Source organism: Hoplias malabaricus, chromosome 10, assembly GCF_029633855.1.
Source record: "Hoplias malabaricus isolate fHopMal1 chromosome 10, fHopMal1.hap1, whole genome shotgun sequence".
Lineage (NCBI taxonomy): Eukaryota > Metazoa > Chordata > Actinopteri > Characiformes > Erythrinidae > Hoplias > Hoplias malabaricus.
In genome coordinates this window covers 7,559,672-7,586,553 of record NC_089809.1, presented here as the reverse complement: position 1 = coordinate 7,586,553, position 26,882 = coordinate 7,559,672, and the positions used below count along the sequence as shown (strand labels likewise).

At 39.8% G+C, this 26,882-nt stretch overlaps 1 protein-coding gene across 3 annotated transcripts; it reads left to right on the top strand.

The window, feature by feature from the left end:
* Nucleotides 1-25,302, top strand: tuft1a (tuftelin 1a). Of its 3 annotated transcripts, none has more exons than XM_066684105.1 (12): nucleotides 1-104; nucleotides 13,792-13,866; nucleotides 15,425-15,526; nucleotides 16,425-16,511; nucleotides 16,640-16,708; nucleotides 16,845-16,919; nucleotides 18,298-18,408; nucleotides 19,680-19,903; nucleotides 21,292-21,397; nucleotides 21,500-21,583; nucleotides 22,329-22,420; nucleotides 22,536-25,302. In XM_066684105.1, exons 1-12 carry the CDS (start codon nucleotides 33-35, stop codon nucleotides 22,606-22,608), a joined length of 1,170 nt encoding a protein of 389 aa, XP_066540202.1. In that variant the 5' UTR covers nucleotides 1-32; the 3' UTR covers nucleotides 22,609-25,302. The 3 variants fall into 3 exon arrangements, with proteins under 3 accessions (XP_066540202.1, XP_066540203.1, XP_066540201.1); XM_066684106.1 differs by lacking the exon at nucleotides 1-104 and adding an exon at nucleotides 1,962-2,145 and having other exon boundaries at nucleotides 22,536-25,301; XM_066684104.1 differs by lacking the exon at nucleotides 1-104 and adding an exon at nucleotides 10,540-10,630.
* The last annotated feature ends 1,580 nt before the right edge of the window (nucleotides 25,303-26,882 follow it).

Here is a 26,882-nt window from a genome sequence, read left to right as displayed (position 1 = left end):
TTCCGGAGTAAGGTGAGAAACATCAAGGACTGATGACTCCGGCTGAAGACCCTGCAGCTAATTTAACAGAGACCAGTGGTGATGAAGCAGACCACCTCCTGCAGGTAAGATCGGTTTCCATCAGTGATATGAGTTTGTAAACATGGATCTGTTAAGCTGTTAGTGAGAAAATGAAATAGATAAACACGAGTCAAACGAGTGTTTGTGAGCCGCCCGTGTTTGGAGATTACCTGTTTGGTGAGAAGCAACTAATGCAACCAAGTTTTAAGACTAAATTGTGGTGGTGTAGAAAAATTTCCCTGCGGATTTATTTTAAACAAAAATTGAGACCCTCATGAAACTAGTGGTAGTTGTAATAAAAGAACGTAATAAACCCTGAAAAACATGTTAGGTTGTTTACATTTGTTTAAATTTAAGTCCTCTGTGTTATTTGTTTTTCCCTGATGCTTAAAAAATACAATAACATGTCCTTAAAGGTGGCTTTGGCAAAATACTTTTTCCCCCACAGTGATATATTTTATTACACTCAGCATCATAAATGAACAGACTATCTATTGTGCTTTATACCACCTTTAACAGATGTGATTAGCCACATTCCCAAGAAACAAATGGTCATTTTTATGGCGGTCATGAGCGTGTGAGTCCGTAATAGGATATTTGTATATCAAAACATCACCATTCACTATTCATCCCACTGTGACTATAAGAGTTTGTGTGTTATCCATGACTCCATTCCTGAAAAATGGCTTGGTGTGCTGAATAGTTTTGGGAGGAACATAAACACCTTGAGCAACCAGCCCACACTTAGGTGCAACACAATTTTACATTTCACACACCCAGAGTTTCACAAAATTCTGAATTTGTGAAGTCACAATCTTACAGCTTTGGGTTTAGGGGTGGTGTGCAGTTTACGTGATTGTGTGCTACAGTATCACATACCAGAAAGTTTAATCTAGTTTTAGATATAAATATAATGTAATAAGTAGATAAATTTGGCAGGGGAGGCGGCTTCTACATTGCTGGGAAATGTTTCATAAGATTTAGCCAGATAACTTAATCCAAAGAATCAGGATTGTCCAATAGTACATTTTCACTGGCTTAAGTTTAAGCTTAACTGACAAATTATACTTTGTGAAATACTCCCTGGTCTTTAGACATGCAGTTTTATACTTGCATTGGTTTATAATTTAGTTTTTCTTACTTTTGTTAGAAACTCCTCCACTGAAAATCAGGTTTTTACTTTCTTAACATGTTCATGTGTGGTTGCATATACACAAGAAGTCATATTTATTTATGAGAAGTACCTCTGAATATGTGATGTTGATAAACAGATATGAGGTTTTAGGGGTTTAATCTGGAGTGGTTGTTTAGGAAATTTTTTTAAAATGTATTAAGCCATCAATACTATCTATGGTTTTGTGTCCTACTGATATATTCTTTGTTTCATGCATAAGCACGTCATAGGTTTGTAGATACCATTCACCTTCGTGCAAATTTTGAAAAAATTTACACTTTATTGTGTAAGCTACTTGCTAAAATACTTTAAATAAATGAATAAATAAATAAAAAATAATTTATTTCACTAATGTAAGTCCTTGTTAAGAAATCAGGTTTAAACATGTCTGTATGGTTCAAAACATTTGCCCAAAAAAAATTAACTGCTTTTGTTATTCTTTTCACCTCAGTTTTTCTTGGCGCTGGAATTGCGGTTGGATGGTTTCATTATCCACTTTCGGGCAAGCACAGCCCTCCCACACTTTCACAGCATATAAGGCGGGTGTTGTATTAAAATGTATAAAAATGGCCAATTGTAGCGCAGGGACTTGTTGACTACTAGCCAATCACAGCTTAAGAGAGGCGGGACTTGGCGGAATACGGGCGGGAAAGCCAAAGTAAGCCTAGCATTTACCCGTCACCGTCAGTTGAAGGAGATTAGAGCATCGCGCCGACGGCATATTACAGCGGCGCTGAGGAAAAGAACAACGAACACAACTAACTGTTTTTTTTAAATCGATTTATTATTTTGCTTACTTATTTATTTATTATTTTTAAAGTAAAAGAGAGAAAAAAAAGTTACAGGTTACAAAAATGAGCGGAACGCGGAGTTTGTGCACATTTGACCAAATCAGGTCTGAGGACAGAGCGGTGAGTTTATTTTGGATTTTGGATTTTAGCCCCATGTAAGTGTTCCTCAGAGTATTTTAAGGCTGATTTGTGTGGGGGAAATTGTTATTTGAAGGGAAAATACGTCTACAATTGTTATATTAATTAAATTCATTCACATTCAGCCATTAATTTAGTGGAAAAGTGTAAGAGTTTTGTCATTTACTCTTACAAACAATCTATAAACGCTGTGCCATATTTATTATGTATCTAGTCTAATGTACAGGGTCCAAATAAATACATTAACTAAACCACCTAAAATAGTTTAAGTGAACTCTGCTGTTTCAGGGTTATCTCACTGTGGACACAGATCTTCAGATTGCAATATAATCTCTATAGAAAACCAGGGAATTAAACTGGAAACTCTGGAGCTACCAAACATGAGCTTAATGTCAGCATTCTCAATGTCAAACGTCGGCTGAAAGGGTCTAAGCCCCCGGCCCTGGGCTGTGGAGCTGTGTTCTCTGGAGTGATGATTGTGATTCAAAATCATCAGTGTCTGATCTCACTAATGCTCTAGTGGTTTAATGGCATCAAATCCTCACTGAAATGGTCCTATATCTAGCAGAAAGCCTATTAAGGCTCTTACTTTCAGGAGAAATTCTGGATAAACGAGTGTCCACAAACTTCTAGTGTAGATTTTTACTTGTTCTTTTTAGCCATTCTTGGCGCTGCATGAAACCAGTGAAATGTGGTCTGTAGCATGTGCACAATGTTGTGTAGACTGCATAATGCCCCTCAAAAAGTGGTCATTACCACAGTTGTATTCAATAATGTTGAGCAGTCTGAGTTCAGGCAGAGACCGAGACACGTCGAGTTTGAGTCAAGACCAGTCTGTCAATATATCTGAATATACAATTGAAAATGTATGGAAGGCGGCCATTTTGAACTAATTTGTAGTGCAATGTGCATTAATTATATATGACACTAATAAATAATATAATAGTTTATAATATATTTAGAAAAAAAGTAACCTAAAACATTGATAAAAATATTATTGATTGGATATTGAGCAAGAAGAGCAACTGAGTGTGATTTAATCGTGAGGAGAACAGGGCAGTTTGATTCTGTTTGAATGCATTTTTGGTCTCCCCAGTTTTCTATCCTCCTTTAAGGCATGTTTCTGTTCGTCATAATCTTATCAGACACTATGGATCACAACTGAAGAAAAACATGGATTTGACTCTATAGGAAATCAACAGACCACTCTTCAGATATGTTTCTTCACCTGTAGTACCAGTTTAATTGTGATCAGGTAAATAAATGAACTCTTGATGGGTTTTAGCATCAATAATCAATAACAGGAATGAATGAATGATGTCGTGGCACGTCTACGCAGCATGTATCGAGTTTGTAGGTGTTGGTGTAAACTCACTAAACCCACTCACCTCTGATTTAGCTCCTCGGATTCCTGGACAGATGCTTAATCAGGTTTAGTGCCACGTCCCCTGAAGTCTGCTGCTACTTTAATGACTTGTGAGAGGCCCTAATGGCTGTTTGCTCATTACAGCATTAAATCAGATCAAAGTTGTCACTCTGGCCCCTCTCAAACCTCAGGTGAATTCTTTAGATCAGATGAAAGGAAGAAGTCTTTACTGTCATTCTCTTTCCTGCATAACTCTCTAGACTACAGCATCGCAGGTGTAGTGGTTAAATAAGGGTGGGTAAACTGGTGTGGGCACCCGATCACATCACTGTATATGGTGGATATTTGTTTACATACATAATGGTTTGTGGACATTTGCTAATCCATTTTTTTATTGTTTTTATTTAGTATTAGTAACTCTATTAGCCTAATAGTGTCCGCTCCCTCTATACAACACTCACCTCTAATACTCTTCTAGATATGATTTACACTAGATTATGGTGCATTGCTGTAAGAGATTGATGACCGTCAGACATGGGAAAATGAGTGAGGTCGGGTACTGATTTTAGAGTTTTCCAATTCATCCCAAGGGCTTTGGATGGTGCTCAGTGTCTCTAGAGAACATGGTTCCACTGCTCCGTAGCCCAGTGCTGAGGGGCTTTATGGCACTCTAGCCAACATCTGACATTAGCCATTTTGACCTTAACTATGCGCAGCTGCTCCAAGCTTTCATGTTTTTTTTACGGAGATTATGCATGCACAATTGAGTCACGTCAAGAGCACCTTAAAGCAGATTTCACAAATTCAAAGGGGCGTCTATATGTGTTTGGACATGTAGCGTATTTCAGTGTTTTCTTTTGTGTGTGACACACCTAAAGCCCCAAAGAAATGAGATACACACTCCAAACACAAGGAACCAACTTTTAATGGTTTCCATGTATTTTCTTTGAAAACAGTTATAATTGCATCACTGTAACAATGCAATAAAATAGAATCAATGGCTTGATCCTAAATTGCTTGAATCCGATCTTGTAACACCAGCTTCCATTCCCAGTTAAGAAGACGTAGTTTTGAAAAAAGCTGTTCTGTCCATTCCTTACAACCATTAACTCTTGACCCTACTGGTCCACTTTGGCCAGGGAAGGATACAGAGAGAGTGTTAATAGATAATGTTTAACACGGCCTTGCTCTTTGTGTCAATAATCTCTTGCTGCTTGGCAACTGTGTGCCGTCACTAGTTTTATTGCGTCCCTCTCTCGCTATCACATCATTGTTTTATAAGGTCCGGCCTAGAGCTATGGGAGATTATGTATATGGTATACTGATAGCAAACACTTTCACAAAGACAGAGTGATTGAACTGTGTACATTTTATGGCTCTCACGCAAACTAGGTCACGGGTTCAGCACAAGAGGGTTTTATTGGGGTTTTGACTCGATGTTGGACTCTGTTTTTATTTTTTGTTTATTGCAGTTATGTATTTGTGTATCAAAACCCTAATGAAGGGCTTGTAAACCAAGTTGTTGTTAGCCCTCAAAGGAAATATAGCACTTTTTTTTTTTCAGATTTATTATGTTACCATAACCCACACTGTTCTAAACATTAGGTACGGAGGACTTGTTTATGTTTACTTATGGCTTGGATATTAAATTAAATGGATACATTGCAACCTCGGATTTTATGTTGACGATGAACTGTTTCACAGCAAAACACTGTGTGTGACTTTGTCTCGATTAAGGAATTTATTGAGAAATGAGAATCTCCTTTAACTAATTCTTGTACACACTCCGAAAAAAAAGGCACGGTAGAGCTACATTATTGTTCTCTAAAGGTGCAAACAATGTAAATGTACTTTTAAAGGTTTCATTATAGAATTGTGTCAAATTAAAAAAAAAAAAGTCCAGTTATGAAATCAGCACAATTTTAAAATCTACAATTATAATAAAATGAGGTACAGTTATGTTCCCTAATTAAAGGTACAAATATGTACCCTTGAGGGTACCACCACAGAGACAAATTTTCAGACAGTGTACACTTGGGACTTTTTCTCCCAACTCCTCAGATGATTTTAGGAGTGGTTAAACTGTTAGCACAGGATTTTGTTGTTTTAGCAGTTTGCACGTCAAGGACTTCTGTCGTATTTATTTTACCTCGAGAAGCCCTTTTTATGTTGTGTAAGATTTCGCAAGCCCTTAATATGTTCACCACCAACAACTTGGAGCAGTGTCAACAGCAAACATAGCCACCAAAAACATGGATGAAACCTGCTTAAAACATACATTTTGAATCACTGAACACCTTTTCTAAGATAATCCAGTAATAGCTGTTAGTGCTAGGCTGAATGGAACTGCAGTTCTCCAGCTTGACCTGTATGGAAAAATAATAACGTGCTATGCTAGCTGCACACATACTATATGGGTACTAATTGTGGATATCTGCTTTTTTGAACATTTTTGAATAGGTATTAATAGGTACAAATATTAGAATTTTTGCCAGAAAGTTTGCCAGTTTTTGCTGCAGTTAGTTTCCACTTTTCTGGGAGTCCAACCCTTTCCAAATGTAATGAGAGGATCTCCATCACGTCAGAGAAAACAATCCCAACACTAATAATGCCCCTGTAGCTCACACCTGGCACTGAGCATAAACTTTAAGCCTGTACCTTCAGCACCAGTGTCTTACGTAAGTAGACTTACTCAGGCCTGAGGAAAGTTTGCCATTCAGTCGACAGTAAAATTCAGTCTGGCACCTTCCGTACTGCCAGTCGGGGGCTTAGTCAGACACTGAAAGTCATGGGAGCTGAAAGAGTGATGACTTGAGCCAGTCTGGAAGATCATATCATCCTGATGAGGGAAGTAAAAAATGACTTCATGCTTTTCTGTCTCCTGAGGTCATGCTTGAGATATTTCTTCGGTCCGCACACAGAGACCCTTTTCACAGGAGCTTTCACTCCTCTGTGAATAAAGTAAAAGAAAAACAGTTTGTCCCGTTACCACTTTTTCATCACATTCAAGGCCAAGACGAGGTGAAAGAAGCTTTTTTGTTGAATCAGATACAGTTTGGTTGACTTCACTCGGGATGCGGCATACCACACACTGTGCTTTTAATCTGTTACCATGTTGATTCCAATACCTAAATTAATGCAGTCTTTTAGGATCGTCTGTATGTGTCGAAACTTTCCAGGGTGGTATAACTCCTACTGTTTTACTGGAGAAACTGTTTTATCTTTTAAATGATCTGATAAGTCATGGGGGTAGGGGCAAGATAGGACTTTTTCTGAAATATATCTTGACTGAAAAGTGTTTATATAAATGATTATGGCTCTTTCACTCTTTTTATAAAACATAATATAATTATAGTTTGTCCATATATAAGTATCATCAAAGAAAATTCTCATTTTTTGCCATGTTAAATATCTTAAAAATCATTAAGTAGAAGTGTCATAAATTCCTTTTTGTCCTTATTTTGTAGGCGTGATAAGCATAATTTGGGAGGTAACCAAATACTTCAGGCAAATTCTTGAGAACCGCTGAACTGCTGCCTGGCTTTGTCAGCTATAATCCTACAGAGAAAAAAGAGGGTTGCGTGTAGCATAGCAGGTTTCTGGCAACATTCTCTTAGCTACTAGGGTAACATGTTTGGTTATGTAAGATGAATGGTTTGCTTTTAAAAACACACTTAACATCATTGCTCAACCTGTTACATCAGTGCTGTTTACCTTTATGTTCACCCTTTCGGCCATGTGTCCATTCTCTTCTCCATCTGCAGCAGCCGCTCAGTTTCACAGTTCACTGACAGAGGCTTGTAAGATAGTGCTCCTTAAGTCCATTGTATTTTCAGCTGAACGAGACAAATGATTTCTCAGTGTCTTAAAATGTTAATGCCTCTGAAAAACATTACCTAAGATGATGACTTACAGAGGCATTAAAACCTTCAAGTGTATGTGTGTGTATATATATGTATGTATGTATATGTGGTGGGCCATTTATATGGATACACCTTAATAAAATGGGAATTTCACAAGAAAAACAAAAATGTGAAATATGTGCTAGCATTTCTCCTGCGGTGTTGCTATCAGTGTGTGAAGAGTGGGGGAAGAGGGTTGCACTGACAATCCAACACAATGAGTAGCACTTTGAACACATTATATAAGTTGTCAGAAACTTGTAAATAACTCATGAAAGAATAAAGTTACGTTAAAACCAAGCACACCATTGTTTTTCTTGTAAATTCCCAATACGTTTGATGTGTCACATGACCCTCTTCCCATTGAAAAGACAAACGTTGGATCCAAAATGGCCGACGACAAAATGGTCGCCATGGTCAGCACCCATCTTTAAAAGTTTCCCCCCTCCCATATACTAATGTGCCACAAACAGGAAGTTAATATCACCAACCATTCCCATTTTATTAAGGTGTATCCATATAAATGGCCCACCCTGTACGTATGTATATATATAGACTCCGTTCCCCTGGTCTAGCACAGTTCATTTTTAAAGACATTAAAACATTACTCTGTTGTCAAGCTTGAGACATTTCTTCCGTCCATACACAGAGACGCATTTCAAAAGAGCTTTCACTTCTCTTTTTAAAAATAATCTAGTTGCCACTCATTTTCAAGGCCAAGATGAGAAGAAAGAAACATATTTCTGGATCGACTACAGTCTGGAGTCCACACTAGGGATGGGACCTAGTTTTTTTTTGTTTATTTTGACCTGTTTCCGAGAAGATACTTGGGTCTTTTATGGTCTTCCTGTACACATAAAAAACATTGAGTTCTAGAATGTGCTCAGCTCATATATAAAAAAATCTGATTTTCTTTTTCTGAAATGAACCATTTGAAAAAGTTTTACAAATTTCAGTGGAATTAATTTCTAATGATTTAAGACTTTGCAGGCTCTGCCCAGGTGCCGGATGCATCATGTATTTATGACTGTGACACAGAAGCAATGTGAGAAATGAGTGACTGCTTGTTTTCCTTTAGGTGGTAAATATCACTCAAAACAGAACCTGTGGAATTCACTAATGTTTAAGAAAGGAATGCTGCTGCTACTACATTTATTAGTTTTACTGTAAGTGACTAGTTAATGATTTATATTTCCTCCATCAGTTTAGATTTAGATTGATTTTGATTGATTGTCTTTAATGTTGATGAATGTAGAGATTCTGTTAACGACACATCTATACACAAATGTGTTGTTTGGACTTTCACAAACTGAAAACATTGTGTCCATCGTGAGCTCTAGCTCCCTGCCCCACTCTCAAGTGACCTTTGTGTGTCAGCGAGAAACAACCGCAGGTGTTTGTGTGATTTTTCTGAGCCTTTTATCTGAGAGCCAGTTAAAGAGCCAGTGTCCAATAACACATTCCAGTCTCGACTCAGTTCTCTCGTCCCCTCAGGCTCGTCGCCTTTTTGATACCAGTATCATTTTTCTGTAGGTTAAGATGGTGCTACCGCTCAGAATCAAACAATCATACACAGTTCTCCCTCTTTAACCTTCATTTAGTCTAAATGTTTGTTGCTTTTAGTGTGGTAAACAATACGGAGCACTGAAACTGAGTTCTTGAGAGTGATGGTGCTCCATTCAGTACCCACTGGGACTTAACTGGAATGGGGTTTTTGATCCAGAACTCATAACCCATCATCATTACCTGGCCTCACTACTGATCTTGTTGCTAAATACCCTCAAATCCTCACAGATATGTTCCAACAAATAGCATCAAATCCTCACAGAAATGTTCCAGAAGAGTAAAAAGTGTTGCTGCGGGAAAAGGACAAATTATTTGATTCAGAATTATTGTTCACACCTGTGGCAATGTCGTGTATCTCTTTAAGGAAACGTGTTTACAGGCAGCAGTTTGTAACATGAGAGGACAGAGGTAAAAAAAAAAGCGTGTGTGTGTCTGTGTGAGAAAATAGACGTTTCAGAAAGAAGAGATGTGTGTCAAGCTTTAAATATTCATATTTCTGTATTGTTGATTCCATTCCCTGTGGAAAACAGATACTACCTGTGTGCGGTCATATGATAGTTTTTCCTTCCTGGTTTAGATCTCTGTCTTTCTCTTTCTATTTTGTCCTGCAGTCGTACGTATCTGTTACTAATAATGGCTCCATGCAGTGGACATTTTCATAATCGAATACAGAGGGAAACGGGGTCTTATAACATTCATTTTAGGTTTTTATCAGATATTTTTTTCTTTAAGAAAATAACTGCAATTAAATAATAAATAGCAAAATGGCACCTTTTGTATTCATTAAAACTGGTGCTTTTATTTATCAATAACAAAACTACAAGCGACGCAGACACAGAGAGAACACACCACACTCCTCACAGACAGTCACCCGGAGGAAACCCACGCAGACACAGGGAGAACACACCACACTCCTCACAGACTGATGATTTTCTTTAAATTGTATTTATTTATTTATTTACACAAAATTCTGTACATTTGCACCTTTATATCAGAATTCCATTTTTATCGATTCTAGTCACATTCTCTGCTATTTTATCTTATGCTATCTGGCCACAATTTTGGAAACACCTACCCTGTAGAATCTACTCTCTGGTCATTTTATTGGTAAAAGCCGACCTGCTCTATGGAACTCGACCTCAACACAAATTAGTACAAATATATGAATGTAAGACAATGCCAGTGATACTTTGTATAACCTGAAAACAACATTTGGTCAGACAACACCTTTGTGTTTAGTTTCTGACTCTTCTGACAGAGTCACAAAGCTTGTCATAACCTATTCTGAGGGAAGGAATGTCAACATGACTAGATCAGTGATTTTATTTAGCTCTGTGAGCAGTACAGGGGTTCTATGATGCAGAACCATCACTAATACCCTGTGAATAGATGTTATAATCCTTTCCTGTTTTTAACTGCACAATGTTTGCACATACTGTATGTGCTATTATGCCTTTGTTGCTCTCCTGGGTCGAGGCGTGGTGTTCAGCTTGGCAGGACGATCATTTAAATGCTGCTTTGCCTTGTATGGAAACGCACAGAGGCGATGACTAGCGCTGAAGTTCAGTTTCAGAAGCTCTTATCTAAGTGGAAAGGGAACTGTGCGGATGTGGAAATTAAACCCTTTACTCGGGTAAATATACTGTTTCGTGCCTTTTTTTAATTACCGGAATAAAATAGTTGTTTTACTTGTTAGTTATTCATCCAGCAAAAAACGTGTGTACCTGATCCATCCGTCTAGTGGCTTTCTAGTGATATTTTCTTAAGCTTTCGGCTATGATCGCATACTCGTGTTATGTCTCGGTGTCAGCTTTGTTTCTGTTTTGTCTGCGTCCACTCCACAGGGATTTGGTGTGACCTGGTAAACTTGTGTTCATTGTAGTGATTCGTCACAGCCACGTCGCTTTTAATCCAGAATAATGATACAGAACGTAGCATTGTGGGAGAAAATTGCAGTGCAGGATGTGTCATTATTGGCAGCTGATGCATTTTTTTGTTCCCTGTATATGGTGTATGTGCAAAACACTATGTTCATGTCCTAAGCCTGTGTTCACCCACCATTTATCTCCCTCTTCAGTGACATCCATTGACAAGCAGAGGTGGCGAATTAAATCCTAAATACTGCAGTCAAATTATTGCTGCTTTTTAAATTTCCAGTGGACTGTCCAGTTGTATCTGTGAACACGCACTAGCAGCGTTTACAGACATTATGTAGGTAACTTTTGTGTGCATTATGGGGCAGCATCCAAACTAAAATGTACAAACAGTCAACAAAGTGTTGTGCGCCATTCTATAGATTAAATTCTGTTTTAATTATTCTTGTAATATTTTGAGGGTAGGGCATGTAAATGTGTGTTACTCTATACCTCCTCTCTAAACTGATCCTGAAACTGCTCTATTGTGTTTTGCAGCTAGTTCGGAGGTCTCAGCATGTAGTTGTGATTCTGGATTTGTTTGTCAGTGTGTCTTTGAACCTCTGTGTGCTACTCACTGATGATTCCCTTCTCTGCGTCGCGACTAAGAGACGTTTATGTGGACCTTCACAGAAGCATAAACCAGCCTTGAGTCGAAAGCCTACTGCAGGGTTTTACTGTTTTCTAGGTGTGTGCAGAAATTAATCGTTGTTAAATGTATGTATCTGCATTGAACATACGTTAAGACTGTGAGGCTGTTCCATGTTGTCTCGTTGTTTACGAACGCTGAAGCAGTGCATGTGGCTAAGGGAAGGAACTGAATAAGGGAAATATTGAATATTGAAAATAGCTATTTAAAACTAATCTGTATTTCTGTTCTAATTTCTTTTTATTTTACCGTGTTATAAAGACAACTGGACAGAATTATGTTTAGATTTATGGTGTGAGGTAATTGAGCTTGCTTATTTATTTAATTTATGTAAAATAATACTAAAAGAGCTAATAGTGTAGCTTTAGCCACTAACTTCAGTAAATCCACAGGCATATTTTTCCAGTGAAGACTATTTCTATAGTAATTCTCATACCACCCGAGGTGACAGTTTGAATGCCTGAATGCTGACAACACACACACACACACACACACACACACACACCCACACACACACCCACACACACTACTTTTGGTATAAAAACAGTCACACGCAATGTGTCATGTCTATTTTCAGCAGTGAAAGTCTCTGAGGTGTTGTTTTTCCAGTGACATTTCTCTTGTACTGAGCTGGAGGGTCACTCAGTGTTAGAGGTCAGGGGAAAGTATGTGTGGAATGTCCCATATCTTCACTCTTCCTTCTTTCTCTCATCCCCTGCATTTATATAAACATATAAACCTTAACCCACACAAATGCCCCGTAGAATGGATCTAAATTTACCGTAAATTCTGTAGACGTGTTAAAAGTCAGCATGGTCCCTGTTAGATAATTTGCTCTTTGCCTTTTTGTACTGTAGGTGCTGAGAAAATACCACTGTGTGAGAGCATGGTTCATTCTTTATTCTTTTCTCTCTTGCACAGCAGGCTGCTGGAGCCTTCCATTCCTAACCACACACAGACTATTTTGGTCTACTGTAGACAAATCAGCACTTACTCATATGGACACCATCCAGTTTTGAGTAAAACAAATTCCCAGTACAAATGAAGCACACTGTGCATGTGTCAGTGACCAGATCTGACAACTTTTAAATTTCATGTAGTCAGTCATCAAGCAGGTTATTCATCTTTCGGGGGTTATTTCGGAGGAGATTAGATAATATGGCTGTAAGACAGGCTCCGGTGTATACACACACTGTAATATATGTGTGTGTGTGTGTGTTTATATACACAGAAGGTTATGTGCACTGAATTATTATTAGATTAGGAACACTTACCTTATATCTACATTCCTCTTCAGTTCATCCGCTCCACTGACCGTACACAAGCACTTCTAAAGTATGCAGAGAAACAGGTGCACTACAGTCTAATAATGGTAGAAGTACAAAGTGCTTCTTTATGATCAGTGGAACTGATAAAATTGAACACGAGTGTAGATACAAGATTCTAAAGAAACAAATAAATCAATTATTTATTTATTTATTTATTTTCTGAAGCTGAATACTTTATCACCAAATGCTTTGTGTACAGTGGTTGTCATGGGAACCTGAAGTATCTCTGGAACAGGAACTGTAAAAAAAAAAAAAAAAAAAAAAAGGGAAGGGGAAGGAAGTAGTTTGATGTATTTATTTATTTATTATATATAATAAAGATCTGTACCTCTGCACCACGCAAGGGTTGGACTGGACACAGAGTCGTCCACAGTTCCATCAGCGTACATTCCTTTGTCATCTGACGCCATCTCTGGTTCTGCAGAAGTCCTGTTTATTTATGCGTGGCTCTGTAGTCATGGGGATGTTCCACGTTGCTCTGGACTGTATTCCCCTGTTTGGAGTCTCTGCCACAATTCAAACCACATTCAAACAGACACTCTTCTTGGTTGGGGAGGAGTTATGGTATTTTCCAGAAGCTAGAGGTGGAGAAACAGAATTCAAACAAAAATGTTCTGTGTCTTAGAAACTGGGCCATGGGTCTCACTTTCTTTTTCTTTTTTCCTTATTTTACTTTTTTTTTTCTTTCGATTTGAGTGAGCATGCTGGCCTGTAATAGTCCTTTGGCTGCTTTGTTGAGTGTCTCTCTCTCTCTCTCTCTCACCCCCCCCCTTCTCTCCCACATAGACACCCTCATGGGGCTATTACTCAGTTTCTCTACCCTGCATTTTCCACTCCTCTTTTTTCTAACAGTTGGGGCTTTCCTCATCTACATTAAAGTTTTCATTTTCATCTTGTCCTTCAGGACAGTTGCCGCAGACTCAGACTGACTCTGCACGAGCAAAACCAGCAGCAGCAGCAGCAGCCCCCCATCGGAAAGGTAAGGCCACCAAAATGATTAATAGACTGCCTACAAACTCAGAGCTCTTGTGTTAATATACTGTAGCCTTAAGTTCAGACTTGGGAGTGTAGTAGTGGTGAGAGACTCACTCATTCAGAACCAAGTGTTTCTTAGAAGGACAAGGATGTGTTGATAGTAGATGAATGAGAAATGAGTTCCCACACTTAATCCCTGGGCATTTTCTGTACATGTGTTTTTCATCACTGCTATAGTTGCTTCACCATTGTGATTTTGATCATATTTCATTGGGCTTAGACTAGGTCTAGTCTTTGTGTTGCGTATAAAAATAATACTATAATGGACTTGAGCTTTCTTTATGTTTTTATTGTTTGACAAAAACTGCTTAGTTTTCTTTACGAAAAAAAGAGGCATTCCATATTTGCAAATGTAACCACAGGGTTAATGTACAAGTAAGAGACTTGACACTATGACTCCACAGTGTCATCTAGAAATACTGTTTTAACTGTGTGATCAATGCTTGTTTATATGATAGATGACAGAGTCTATGTTGTATATTATTACAGACGATGTGGTATAAGCCTCCATTATATCGTTAACTAAGTTAATCTCATAGCTCCAGTACAATGCTGATTATATAAACTGAAGGCACTAGACATTTATTCGGCTGATTCACTGTATTTACTATAAGTATACTCCACTTTTAAGCTCGTCTTCTTTCTCCATCTCTTTCTCACTGTATCCTTTGGTGTTTCTCGACCAGAGCTTTATAAACACAAACATCTTGTGGCCAAAGTCCAGCACAGAATGTCCCTTACACAAGGTACTCTTTGAGGACCACAGGCCCATTGTTTCAGATTCCAGAAATTACATAACTCCTCCTCTGCCTCCCTCTGCCCTCCCTCTCCCTCCATCTGTCTCATTCCTTCCTTTCTCTTCAAGGCTTTTCCTGTCTTGCTTTTGTCTGTGTGTCTATAGAGGCTGTCTATTTAGGCACATTTTCTTCTCCTGGAATAAAAAACGATGCAAATACCAGAACTAAAGTGTTCATTCACTCATTCATCACAGTAAACCTACTTTAATCCACAGATGCACGCTCAGATACGTTCTCTTTATTACAAACACTGGACACTGTGTACGATGCCTGCCTTGCAGTGTTCACTGGTCACTTTACTGGACACTCTTAGTTTTTACTCCTAATCACTGGCCAATTTAGTTTAGAATCTACTTTGAATTTCCACTGCGTTCCTCATTGACCAAACCCTAACAAATACCTAACAGAGGAGGTCTAATAAATTGCTCAACGAGTACTTTATGACACTGCTGGTATCATCGGGAACGTATGTATATCCCGAGGACCCGGAAAGTGTAGCAGCTGTGCATCTATAAACATGTTATGACAGGCTGTCTCACTCTGATACAATGCCGTGTGACAAAACATTCCAGAAGCAGGCTGCAACCGTTCTTTTGATAACAACAGTGAGTGTGGTCACTTAGTCATGCCTTTGATATTTGTGTAATAAGTGCATTTCACATGTGGAGTGTGATCTAATGAACCCCACCCTCTTTTACCTTCCAGCCAATCGGCAGAGCCTTCGCCCTGGTGCAGCCAGCCAACGAGAAGCAGAATCTGAAGATTGAGCCGGTCAAACCCTCTGAGGAGAAGGTTGAGGTCATAAAGGTGGGTTGGTGTCAGTGGAGTGATGGGGTGGGAGTATCAGGTGTGATGTAAAAATGGGTGTGTTTTGTTCTTTGTTTTTTTCCTCCCAAATCACAAATGGGCTGTCTAATGCAGCCCTGCTTTCACAATGAACACAGGCAGGATGTCTCGGGGTGTGTGTGTGTGTGTGTTCGTTCAGAATGACATCACTTTATCATACATTGGAAACATTGCTTAAGTCTAAGGCTCAGCATGATGATGATGATACTACATTTGTGTGTGTGTGTTTCAGTAGCATTTTCTGACACTGTAGGAAAACATAGAAAAATCAATAAATAATTGATAATGAAAGATTTACATGCGGCACGGTGGCACAGCAGGTAGGCGTCGCAGTCACACAGCTCCAGGGACCTGGAGGTTGTGGGTTCAATTCCCGCTCCGGGCGACTGTCTGTGAGGAGTGTGGTGTGTTCTCCCTGTGTCTGCGTGGGTTTCCTCCGGGTGCTCCGGTTTCCTCCCAGTCCAAAAACACACGTTGGTAGGTGGATTGGCGACTCCAAAGTGTGAGTGAATGTGTGAGTGTGTGTGTTGCCCTGTGAAGGACTGGCGCCCCCTCCAGGGTTTATTCCTGCCTTGCGCCCAATGATTCCAGGTAGGCTCTGGACCCACAGCGATCCTGAACTGGATAAGGGTTACAGATAATGAATGAATGAATGAATGATAAAAGATTTTGTTTACGTAATAAGTACCTACAGACAGCAGTGTTGTAGAGCACATCTTTATTGAATTTAAATCTTTAAATTTTACCGGAAAGTACATTTTCTTATTATTGTCTTAATGTAATCTTTAATGTAAGAGGTTTTTTTTTCAAATTTCAATCAAATCTCTAATGTTTTTTGTGTGTTGTCTGTTGATATTAGGTGTATCTGGAGGCCCGAAAACAGGAGCAAGCCAGAAACCAGCAGTGCATGAAAATGCTCTCAGACGAAGTTTCCCAGATCCAAGAGGTCAGCTGAACTTTCACACCGTATTTAACTTGCGTTCCTCTCTTACTCACTTTCACACTCTCTCCCTCTCTGTCTGCACACAGAGGACTGAAGAATAACATTGGCATGTGTCTGTGTGTGTTTCTCAGGTCCGATACTGTTTGAAGAGTCTGAGGGAGCAAATGGCGACTAAAAACAGTCACCGCACAGAACACAAGGTACGGAGTGTGAGGGCTGAAGGAATAATACCCTGAAAGTAAAAATACAAGCAACTTAAGTAAAGGCAGTCTGAGAATATGTGCATCTCTCTCTCTCTCTCTCTCTTTTTCCCCCCTCTCTCTTTCACGCTATCAGTTGCAGTTAAACCGTAATGGCCTTAGCAGAGTGAACGGTGTTCCATTAACAGCACAGGACAGTGAAGACAAACAGGTCAGCTTCCACACCACGTATCAGATAACACACACACGCACACACACACACAGACAGCACTGTTGTGCCTGATAGTTCCCATGGAAAACAGAGCTCTGTATGTGAGAACACTGGATCTGCAGAACAACTCACTGACGTGAGCATGGACACGCACCCAACGTGCATCCAAAGTGTGTGTACGTACGGTCTAGGATTAATGCAGCTCTAATGATAAACCAACACACTTACACACACCCATGCAGCCAGTTCAGAAAAGCACTCCACACTCCAGCTTCAATGGAACCTGCACGTCTTTGTTGTATTTGTTTATTGTAAAGATGTATTATTCAGGAACCACTTTTAAATAAGTACTGCGACACTATTAGATCAGTGGTGTATTAGAAAGAGCGAATAACTGACCCTGCCCTTTGCGCCACCCACAAATTATAAAATTGTTACCATTATTAAGTTTGACATCCTTTATATAACACTGGCAAATATCCTGTTGTATGTGACGAGAATGTGGCACACTCAGATATTTGTCAGGATGTGTCATAGTGCACTGAGGCCAGCACACAGTGGCGCACGCAGGTTTGAGAAGGATACGTAAAGGATAAGCAATAAAGAATGAGTAGCTTATATTTACTTGTGACCGAAGCCGTTGAAGTGTGGACATACATTAGGGTTGAGTTTAAGGGGTGAAACAAAGGTGTTTAAAGGTATTTCCCAGCAAGCATTGCTTTTTTGGAGCACCTTTGTTTGTAAATAACACCTCCACCCCACCCGAGGAGAGTGAACATGCTCCTGGTGCTGGACAAAGCCCCTTTCATTCCACTCCAGTGTCAGTGAAAACGGGATTAAATTCCTCCACTGTCTACTGTGGGGTCTGCTTTCTGGAAAAAAAAAAAAAAAGAGTGGAAAAAGTCAAGCCCCACTTTCCTAAGTCAGGACTGTACAGTTTGTACAGTTAGGACACACACCCTGGTGACGCACAAACACACACACACACACACACATGCATAAACACACACCCTTCTCTCTCTCTTCCTCTCATTTGGTTCTATAAATACCCCGAAGGAAAATGTGTGGTGGAGAGCGTTAACAGCTAACTATGGTTTTGTGTGTGTGTGTGTGTGTACAGTTCTACCAGTTTGCCGGTTGTTTATAGATAAATGTGTTACACAACTAATGGAAAACAGTAAAAACATGCAAACACAAACAGCTCTATAAATCAAGAAGCAATAACATGAGTTTTGCATTCTGTGCCAGTAGAACTGACTCTCTCTCTCTCTCTGTCTCTCTCTCTGTCTCTCTCTCTGTTCTCCTCTCCTCTCTCTCTGTTCTCCTCTCCTCTCTCTCTGTTCTCCTCTCTCTCTCTCTCTCTCTCTCTCTCTCTCAGGAGCTGGTAGATGAACAGGAGCGAGCGAAGATGAGGGAGGCCAGTAAACGATTGTATGCTCAGCTGCAGGAGGCAGAGAAAAGACACCAAGAGGATAAAGAAAAACTACAAGTCAGTCTCTGTCTCCGTACATATCCCTCTCACTGTTCCTATTCACTAACACTCCTGGTCTCTAGTCGTTCATCTGAGTGTATTTCAGGCTGCTACTGTGTGTGACAATATTTAAGGCAATTGACTGGTAACTATTTATTGCAGAATTGCAACATTTGTTTTGTGCTTCTGTATGACGTCTTGTGAAAGTTGGCCAGTTTCCTTAAGAACTCCCCCGCCTTTTTATACTATTTTCTGTACGAATCAGTTTTATTTTCCTTCTCTCTAAACCTCTCTCATTTTTAAAATCCTTCATATAAAAACACATTCACATTCTCTCATCTCTCTCATATTCCCTCTTTCCCTCCATCATGTTCTGCATTTCCCTCTCTCTCTCTCACACGCATTTTCTCAAACTCCCCCTCTTTTGTCCCCTCATTTTCTCTTGTCCATCCCATATTCTCACTCCCTCTCTGCCCCTCTCGTGCTTGGCTTGGCTCAGTCCTTTTCTCACTACTATTATTGTCTTTATAGCCCTAGGCCCTAGCGTTATATTGCTAATGGAGGCATTCCTGAGGAACCCATATGAATTGAAAACACTCTGCTGAGTTCCTTTAGCCTGTGGCCCATGGTGGGAGGAGAGTGCTGGTGATTTGTTGCCGGTCCGTGCAGGTTTCCTAGCTACAGATGGATCCAGAATCAGGAAGAACACTGTGTGACAAAGTGACTGAAAGAAAATCCCAGTTTCCTCCAAACCTCCAGTGTTTCACTGAGGCTGTAAAGTGAAACCAGCATTAATGTCTCATACTGAACCTTCGGCACTGTTGTGGTTTCATTCGTGTTAATCACTCAGTGCCTCCCCTCCGCTACTGTCAGTTATTCTCAGGTGGCCACAACCTGCTTTATACACTATGTCCAAGGTTGTGTAGCCTCCCCTTGTGACTGGTTAATTCAGCTACTTGGAGGTTTCAGTTGCCTTTCTTATCTTTTATAAACTCAGAAGTGCAGCATGAAATGATACGCGATGCTCTTATCTGCTGCACATGATCTTAAAGTCAGCATTTCCAAGCCTGGGTTAGAGTGGTACAAAGCCTTCCACCAATAAGCTGTGGAATCTGGAATGAGTTGAACTGTGAAAGATCTGCTTGCAACTTTAAATAACATCCAAGCTCATCATATTTTCCCTAGATTCACCCAACAGCTGGAATTCTTGTAAACAAACCAAATCTGCCCTTAATCCTGTCCTTAACTCAAACTTTTATGTCTGTGCCTTCATTTTCTCTGGTCTCCAGGCAGAGGCCGGTCAGTATAAACAGCTGCTGTCTGAGCAGAGTGACCGACTGAAAGAAGCCCAGCAGAATGCCCATCAGCAGGACAGAAGAATCGAGGAGCTCCAGCGGCTGCTGGGTGGGATGGAGCAAGAGAGTTCCACTTTGAGGGAGACGCTAATGACCCGAGAGGCAGAGCTACTGCAGCTGCAGGAGCTGAAAGAGGAGGGACAAGCAGACAGAGACAGGTGAGGGAAGCATGAGTATTTAAAAGATTTAGATTGAGTTTGGAGTAGGGCTGCAGGGCATTTGGTAAAAGTGACATTGCAGTGTAATATCTATTGATATCTATATGATATAAGATTGTAATTTATACCAAAAATAATGGGCGGCACAGTGGTGCAGCAGGTAGGTGTCGCAGTCACACAGCTCCAGGGACCTGGAGGTTGTGGGTTTAAGTCCCACTCCGGGTGACTGTCTGTGAGGAGTTTGATGTGTTCTCCCTGTGTCTGTGTGGGTTTCCTCCGGGTGCTCCGGTTTCCTCCCACGGTCCAAAACCACACGTTGGTAGATGGATTGGCGACTCAAAAAAAAAAAAAAAAGTGTCCGTAGGTGGGTGTGGGTGTGTGTGTTGCCCTGTGAAGGACTGGCGCCCCCTCCAGTGTGTATTCCAGGTAGGCTCCGGACCCACCGTGACCCTGAACTGGATAAAGGTTACAGATAATGAATGAATAATAATCCATGCCACTCCTAGGTTTTGAGTCCAAACAGTCCTTTCTTGAGCTACGTTCTGTCATTTTTTTCCCCAAAGCATCAAACGCAAAAGTAGGTAAGGCTTTGACTAGTCTGAAGTGATTTTGGGGGCAGAAATTAAGTAGTTTATTGCACCAGTTGCCTCACCATGACACCACCATCAGCTTCAGTATGGACAGGCACTTTATTTATTTATTTATTGCGTACACAGCCTGAAGCTGATCAACAATAATAATTAGATTTGGTGGTTTACTTGGCACGCAGAGGCTGCTTCTTACTCACTATCAGCTAAATATATGTATCCAAGAGCTTTTAAGAGTAAGACACATTCTCTTGTAGATTCATCATGGAAAATCAAGTAGCAAAAAAGCTACAGTTCAGGACCTGTGTTAAATGAGCATATTACCCCATAGGAGACTTTCAGAAACCATACGTACCAGCAGTGGGATTTTGTTTTTAAACCCAGAAGAAAGGTTAAAATAATTGCTCCATCACGGTGTACATTTGCAACAAAAAACTTTTCTGAAAAGTGTAAAAGTGTGTTTCGACATCGAGCTTTGGTTTACTTCACTGCCTGGCTTTTGTTTTACATACTTCCTCTTCCCTTCAGCACAATGTCCACTTTTTACAACCTCTACCAACACTAGTAGAGTCAGGAGGATTAGGCCGATGAATGTTTAAGCGATTTTATTAATTAATGTTATTAAACCACGCCTTCCCTTGACATCCCTGTAACGCAAACATTTTGCAGATCATTCTACCATTGTTTACGAAGCTGTAATTTCTGATTAGATTTTACAGGTGCACTAAAATATGTTTTGTAAACGTAAGGCCAAGAAATGTAATTGTGCTGTAGTAATAATGGACGTGCTGTCTGTTCCAGGGTAGAAGAGTTGGAGAAGGATAATGCCATCCTGAAAGAAAAGATTCACCATCTTGACGATATGCTGAAGAGTCAACAGAGGAAACTAAGGCAGATGATCGAGCAGGTACACGCAAACACACACCAACACACACCTACACGGTTACTACAGTACTTCACAACTTACAATTTCTCACACCCTCTGTGTTCTTTTTCCCCCTCTGTACAGCTCCAGAACTCTCGTATGATGATTCAGGAGAGAGATCGCATCATCAAAGAACTGGAGGAGAAAGTGGCATTCCTGGAGGCAGAGGTAAGAGGACATCGATACACTTCAAGAAGGATACACATGAAGCATATGTAATAATATGTCTCACATTGTAGATGTGTCAGTACCAGTATGTAACAGTTAACAGACGCTCCTTGCATTACAGTGGGGTTCCAATAATCCTATCATAAACTGACTGTATGGCAATACATATATATTGTATATACCATAGCTTGGCCAAAAGCATTAATTCAAAGCCTGTTTTATAATAAAGTGTTGAAACAGAACAGTATATTACATACATGTATACACTAGCTACCCTGCAGAAAACTCAGCTCAGTCAGCTAGCTGCTGCCCAGATGCCCAGCATCTGGAGGAAGGTCCTTACAGACAAGTCTGTCCACTCTACAGCCACTTTGCCAGCGCTCCAGGCAGTTATTTCAAGTCATACAACACCAGGCGCCTATAATTCTTGAATTGGAATTCCCAATAATACTGCAATTAGTGACCACTCTGCTACTCTAACATTTCTGGTATCGCTTCCTGCTGCGCCACCGTGCCGCCCTAGTATATTTGCAATATGTCTATTATTGGATTCCTAACATAAAACAAATTGAACGTGTCTGTAGCAATTTTATGTGCCATTATATCTTTATGTAATAATAATTCTCATATCCAATATAACTGTAATTATAATTACCTAAACTTACCAGTCACATTTTGTATTTATATTTACATGTATTGTTTATTTCCTTGTTCATTCATTACATGCATCATTCCCTCATTATAGAACAGAGAGATGCGTGATCAGATGGACTACTACTGCGGAGATCACAGGTCAAACTCATACCTGTCGGATCACAACGCTCAAATCGTCTACAGGTATTACGTTCACACTTCCACAGAGATACACTGTGATTTAACAAATAAAAATGTATACGAGGAACCTGCTCTCGTTAATGTGCACTAATAGTAGCATTGTTTATGTCCTTCACAGCAAACCACTGAAACCATCCACTCAGAGCAACAAGAGCCTGCCCTTCATTAAAGTCATAGAGATCAAATCATGAGAAGCACTACCACACCAAGAAGAGTTTAACCCTTTTGACACCTTTCAACTGACTCTACAACCCACATCACCTTCCGCTAACACACTGCGTTTCCACAACACGATACGGCAGCTTAATGACATGACTGCAGCTCATCACAAGATCAGCAAAGCTCATTTATTACGTATTCATACTATTTTGGTTATGTTTTAATGTGAGTAGATGTCGGTAGGTGTAGGTGTAACATTGACCCAAACTCAGGTGAAATATGAGTTCAGAAAAGGCTTAGACTAAACTGAAGAATCAGCTAAAGTGAAGAATAAATGAAGAATAAGGGATTAGAACCAGTGGAAAGGAAAGTGAGGGAGTTGGTGGAGCTTTGAGGCTGGTCCTCTGAGCACAGTATATTTAGAGAAACAGAAGGACAACATGTGGCACGTAATCTCTCACTGGTTTCATTCTAGTTCATCAATCCTTCAGTTAAATGACATTAATTAGTCAACAAATCCTAAACTCTTAACTAGGGATTACAGTTAAGGTGCACTTCTGTGTGAGCTTTTGTTCTAATGAAGGAATACTGCCGTATCTTTGGCCATAATCTGTGCACAGAGCCAAAGGAAATATGGCCCAGCTTCTAAAATAAAAGTGCATGGGCAAGTCGCTAAGCCAAAACTCAAGGCCACGTAATCAACCTATTCATCAGGGAGGAGGGGAAAAAAAAACCAAGGGGAAAACAAGACAGGCTACAACACGAAACAGGAAAGGTAAGGTAGGGCTAGTCCAAGCTAATGCTTTAAAAAGCCACCATGGTGACACCACACCACTGAAACTGCTCTGTTTAGGTTTCATGCTGTGGGTTTAGAGGTTTTAGAGTAGGCTGTTTTTTTTCGTGGGAGAAGATTACGCCGGATTTACACCCTCATTAAGAGCTGTCAACTGCAAATCTCCTCAAAGCACCTCATAACTAATGGTTTTCATTTGGTTGGGACTGGCTTTAAGACAGGAATGTTTTAACCAGTGCAGTCAGGTCCAACTCTGTATTAAATACTAATACTATTGTGTAAATAAAACTGAACAAATGCCTTTTTAAAAAAAGGGACACTCCAATTAGAATGAAAAACATCCTGAACATGGTGTAAATCAACACATCCTACAGGCATCAGTGGTCTAGAGTGAGATCTGAAGATAAGTCTTAAGGTTGGTGGGGGGGGCAGGTACTGCTTTGAATGGACATACGATAACACTCTTTTTTTGTCCTCATCCTTGGAGGAGTTTGAGGTTGTGTCAAAGCAAAAATTTGAAAGTTGCGGCCGATATAAGAAGTCCAGCTACGCCTCTATCATGAGGAGCATATGAGGCATCATATTGTTTAAAATAAGACTATTGTCATGTCCCCTACTTCCGGCCAGTGCCATATATGGTGCAATTCCGCTCTCTCTCTCTTCGCCAATCGCATTGGGAAAAACAAAACGCAAGTTCAAGCCTTAGTAGGGCATTTAAACATCAGTCTTGCAATAAATCATATATCTAAACAATATTTAAGTATCTCTAAGTGTTGTAATTCTTTGTGTGCAAAACTGCATGTAGAACACAACACATTAACATTTCGCGACGGATATTTCCCTCAGTGTAAGAGTTAGCTTAACGGTTAGCTTCCTTTTCTCTGAGGGGAAAATCGAACTTAGGGGGCGCTAATAATCTTAGCAGTACTGGCTCCTACTTAAACAAAAGGGTTTTTATCTAAAAACATATTTTCAAAGTCAAACAAATCTTGGAAATTAATCTACACATATTTGACTCCTGAAAAATGTTGATTAGAGTGAGTAAAGTACTTCTATTTATTTACAGTTAGCTAAGATCTCCAATATTGTAATTAAAGTGGCCGGAACTAGGGGTCACTACGGAGCTCAATGTGTTTAAAAAGGCGTCGCAAGTCCCTGAGGTTCCATCATCACAAAGCTTTTTGTAAATATTGTATTTATGGCTTCAAGAAAACTTTCCACTCCTTTTTGCGTCATATTTATAGAAGCCTGTTCCAACCGGATAAAGATGAAACGTTGTTTAGTTTTTATTCTTCTACAGCAGCATTTGACATTGTATCTCAAAAGAGCGGCTAATGTCTGTATCATGATGATGTCGTAGTAACGACTTACTAAGTATTTGTTGATTCTAAAATCATTTTTAGCTTTCTAAAAATAATAAATCCTTATATCAACATAATAATTGGGAATTTAATTGTAATAACTAAAAATCTGAAACTCATAAATTCTATAAACGTATAAGGCTTTACTTTGAGAGAAAAAAACTGTCGAAAGTTGTTGCTTGTAGCTGACATTTTTGAAATCCTGCTGCGAGGCTTCTACCTGAGGGAAAGGCCTCGCCTCGTGTCTCCGTCCTTACACGACCTTCCCTCGCTGAACTTAGCACTTACAACACAACCCTTCTGTCTTTATTTAATATTAAAGCTATTTTTGTAGTGAAACCTTCGAGTGGTTTTAGAGTTTATGTATTATATTATTGCTACAAATATTTATGTAAGATTGTTTTGTTAATTTGAATAAAGCAGTCTAAATAACGTCTTGTTCTTGTTTGAAGTGGTTGGTGGAGTTGTTATATTTAGAGTCATAATGAGTGATAACTCGGTGGGTTTCACGACCAACAAGAGTCAGGTTCTGTTTCATGGTCTTGATATTTCAGATATAAATCCTGGAAAGAAATACATTCCACGTTTAAAACTAATTGTAACAGTTTAGGGCCTAATAATCAAGTGATTTTTATAGGAATGTTTATGGTTATTTAATTTTTTAAATTCTTTTTAGGACTTCTCCATTAAGGTAGGACCAAGAAATGTATTAAAAGACAACAATAAACTAATAGGTGTTCTTTTGTCTAGTTTGAATATCTCATTGTCCATCAGGGGGACTTTAGACTCCACCCAAAATGTGCTTAAGGATGAATATGATGTCCCTGATTCTAATGTGTGTCTTATTTTACAAACTTTAATGATATTCTTTAAAAACACATTAAGTATGAGCTTAACTGCCTGAATTTGACCAGAATTGCTATTACAATTAATCAAAAAATCGATCAAATATATATTTAACAATATTAAATTATATAATCTCATAATAATAATAATAATCCCGTTTAAAATGACTCACACTCCCAGCCCAAGTGTATGAAGTGGTTGATTAGGTTTTGAAACGTGAGCAGCGCCATCTAGTGTTCATAAATGTCTAGCAAAGAGTGTATATACACGGATTTATTCTGTTTATCGAACTCGGTATTTGATTGAGACGAGCGATTAAATTGTGGCTCAGTGGTGTTAAATATATCAATAATGTGTCTGTTTTTAAAGGTAACATTATGCAATGCAATGTTACAAACCACACGTCTTTAAATCTATTTGTACTTAACTATGGAGGCAGTCTGCTACGGGTTTATTGCCGTGATTTTTTTCTGAATTAAGATTTATAATGAAGACAGTCACATATGAAGAGCCAGTAAAAATGTAATCTCTAAACTACAAACCCTCATTAGAATAAATATATTCCTCCTATAAATTGATCAGCGAAAGACATTAAAAATACCTCATTTTACATTCATTCATTATCTGTAACCCTTATCCAGTTCAGAGCAGTGTTGGGTCCAGAGCCTACTTGGAATCACTGGGCGCAAGGCGGGAATACACCCTGGAGGGGGCGCCAGTCCTTTGCAGGGTGACACACACACACTTTTGAGTCGCCAATCCACCTACCAACGTGTGTTCTTGGACTGTGGGAGGAAACCGTAGCACCCGGAGGAAATCCACGCAGACACAGGGAGAACACACCACACTCCTCACAGTCACCCGGAGGAAATCCACGCAGACACAGAGAGAACACACCACACTCCTCACAGACAGTCACCCGGAGGAAATCCACGCAGACACAGGGAGAACACACCACACTCCCCCAGACAGTCACCCGGAGGAAACCCACACAGACACAGGGAGAACACACCACACTCCTCACAGACAGTCACCCGGAGGAAACCCACGCAGACACAGAGATAAAACACCACACTCCTCACAGACAGACACAGGGAGAACCCACCAACAGTCACCCGGAGTGGGACTTGAACCCACAAGCTGTGTGACTGAGACACTACCCACTGTGCCGCCCCTCATTTTACACCCACCTCCACTGATCATAGTTGGGCCCCTTTTACCCAGTTCCTCAATAGAGCAGGCATGGTTTGGGCAGTGGATAAATCGCAGCACTGCAGCGACACTGATGTGGTAGTGGTGTTCGTGT

Coding starts and splice junctions, on each gene's coding strand:
- tuft1a (XM_066684104.1), top strand. CDS start 10,544: ATGACTAGCGCTGAAGTTCAGTTTCAGAAGCTCTTATCTAAGTGGAAA. Junction 16,512..16,639: donor AAGTTTCCCAGATCCAAGAG/GTCAGCTGAACT, acceptor TGTGTTTCTCAG/GTCCGATACTGTTTGAAGAG. Junction 19,904..21,291: donor GGACAAGCAGACAGAGACAG/GTGAGGGAAGCA, acceptor TGTCTGTTCCAG/GGTAGAAGAGTTGGAGAAGG.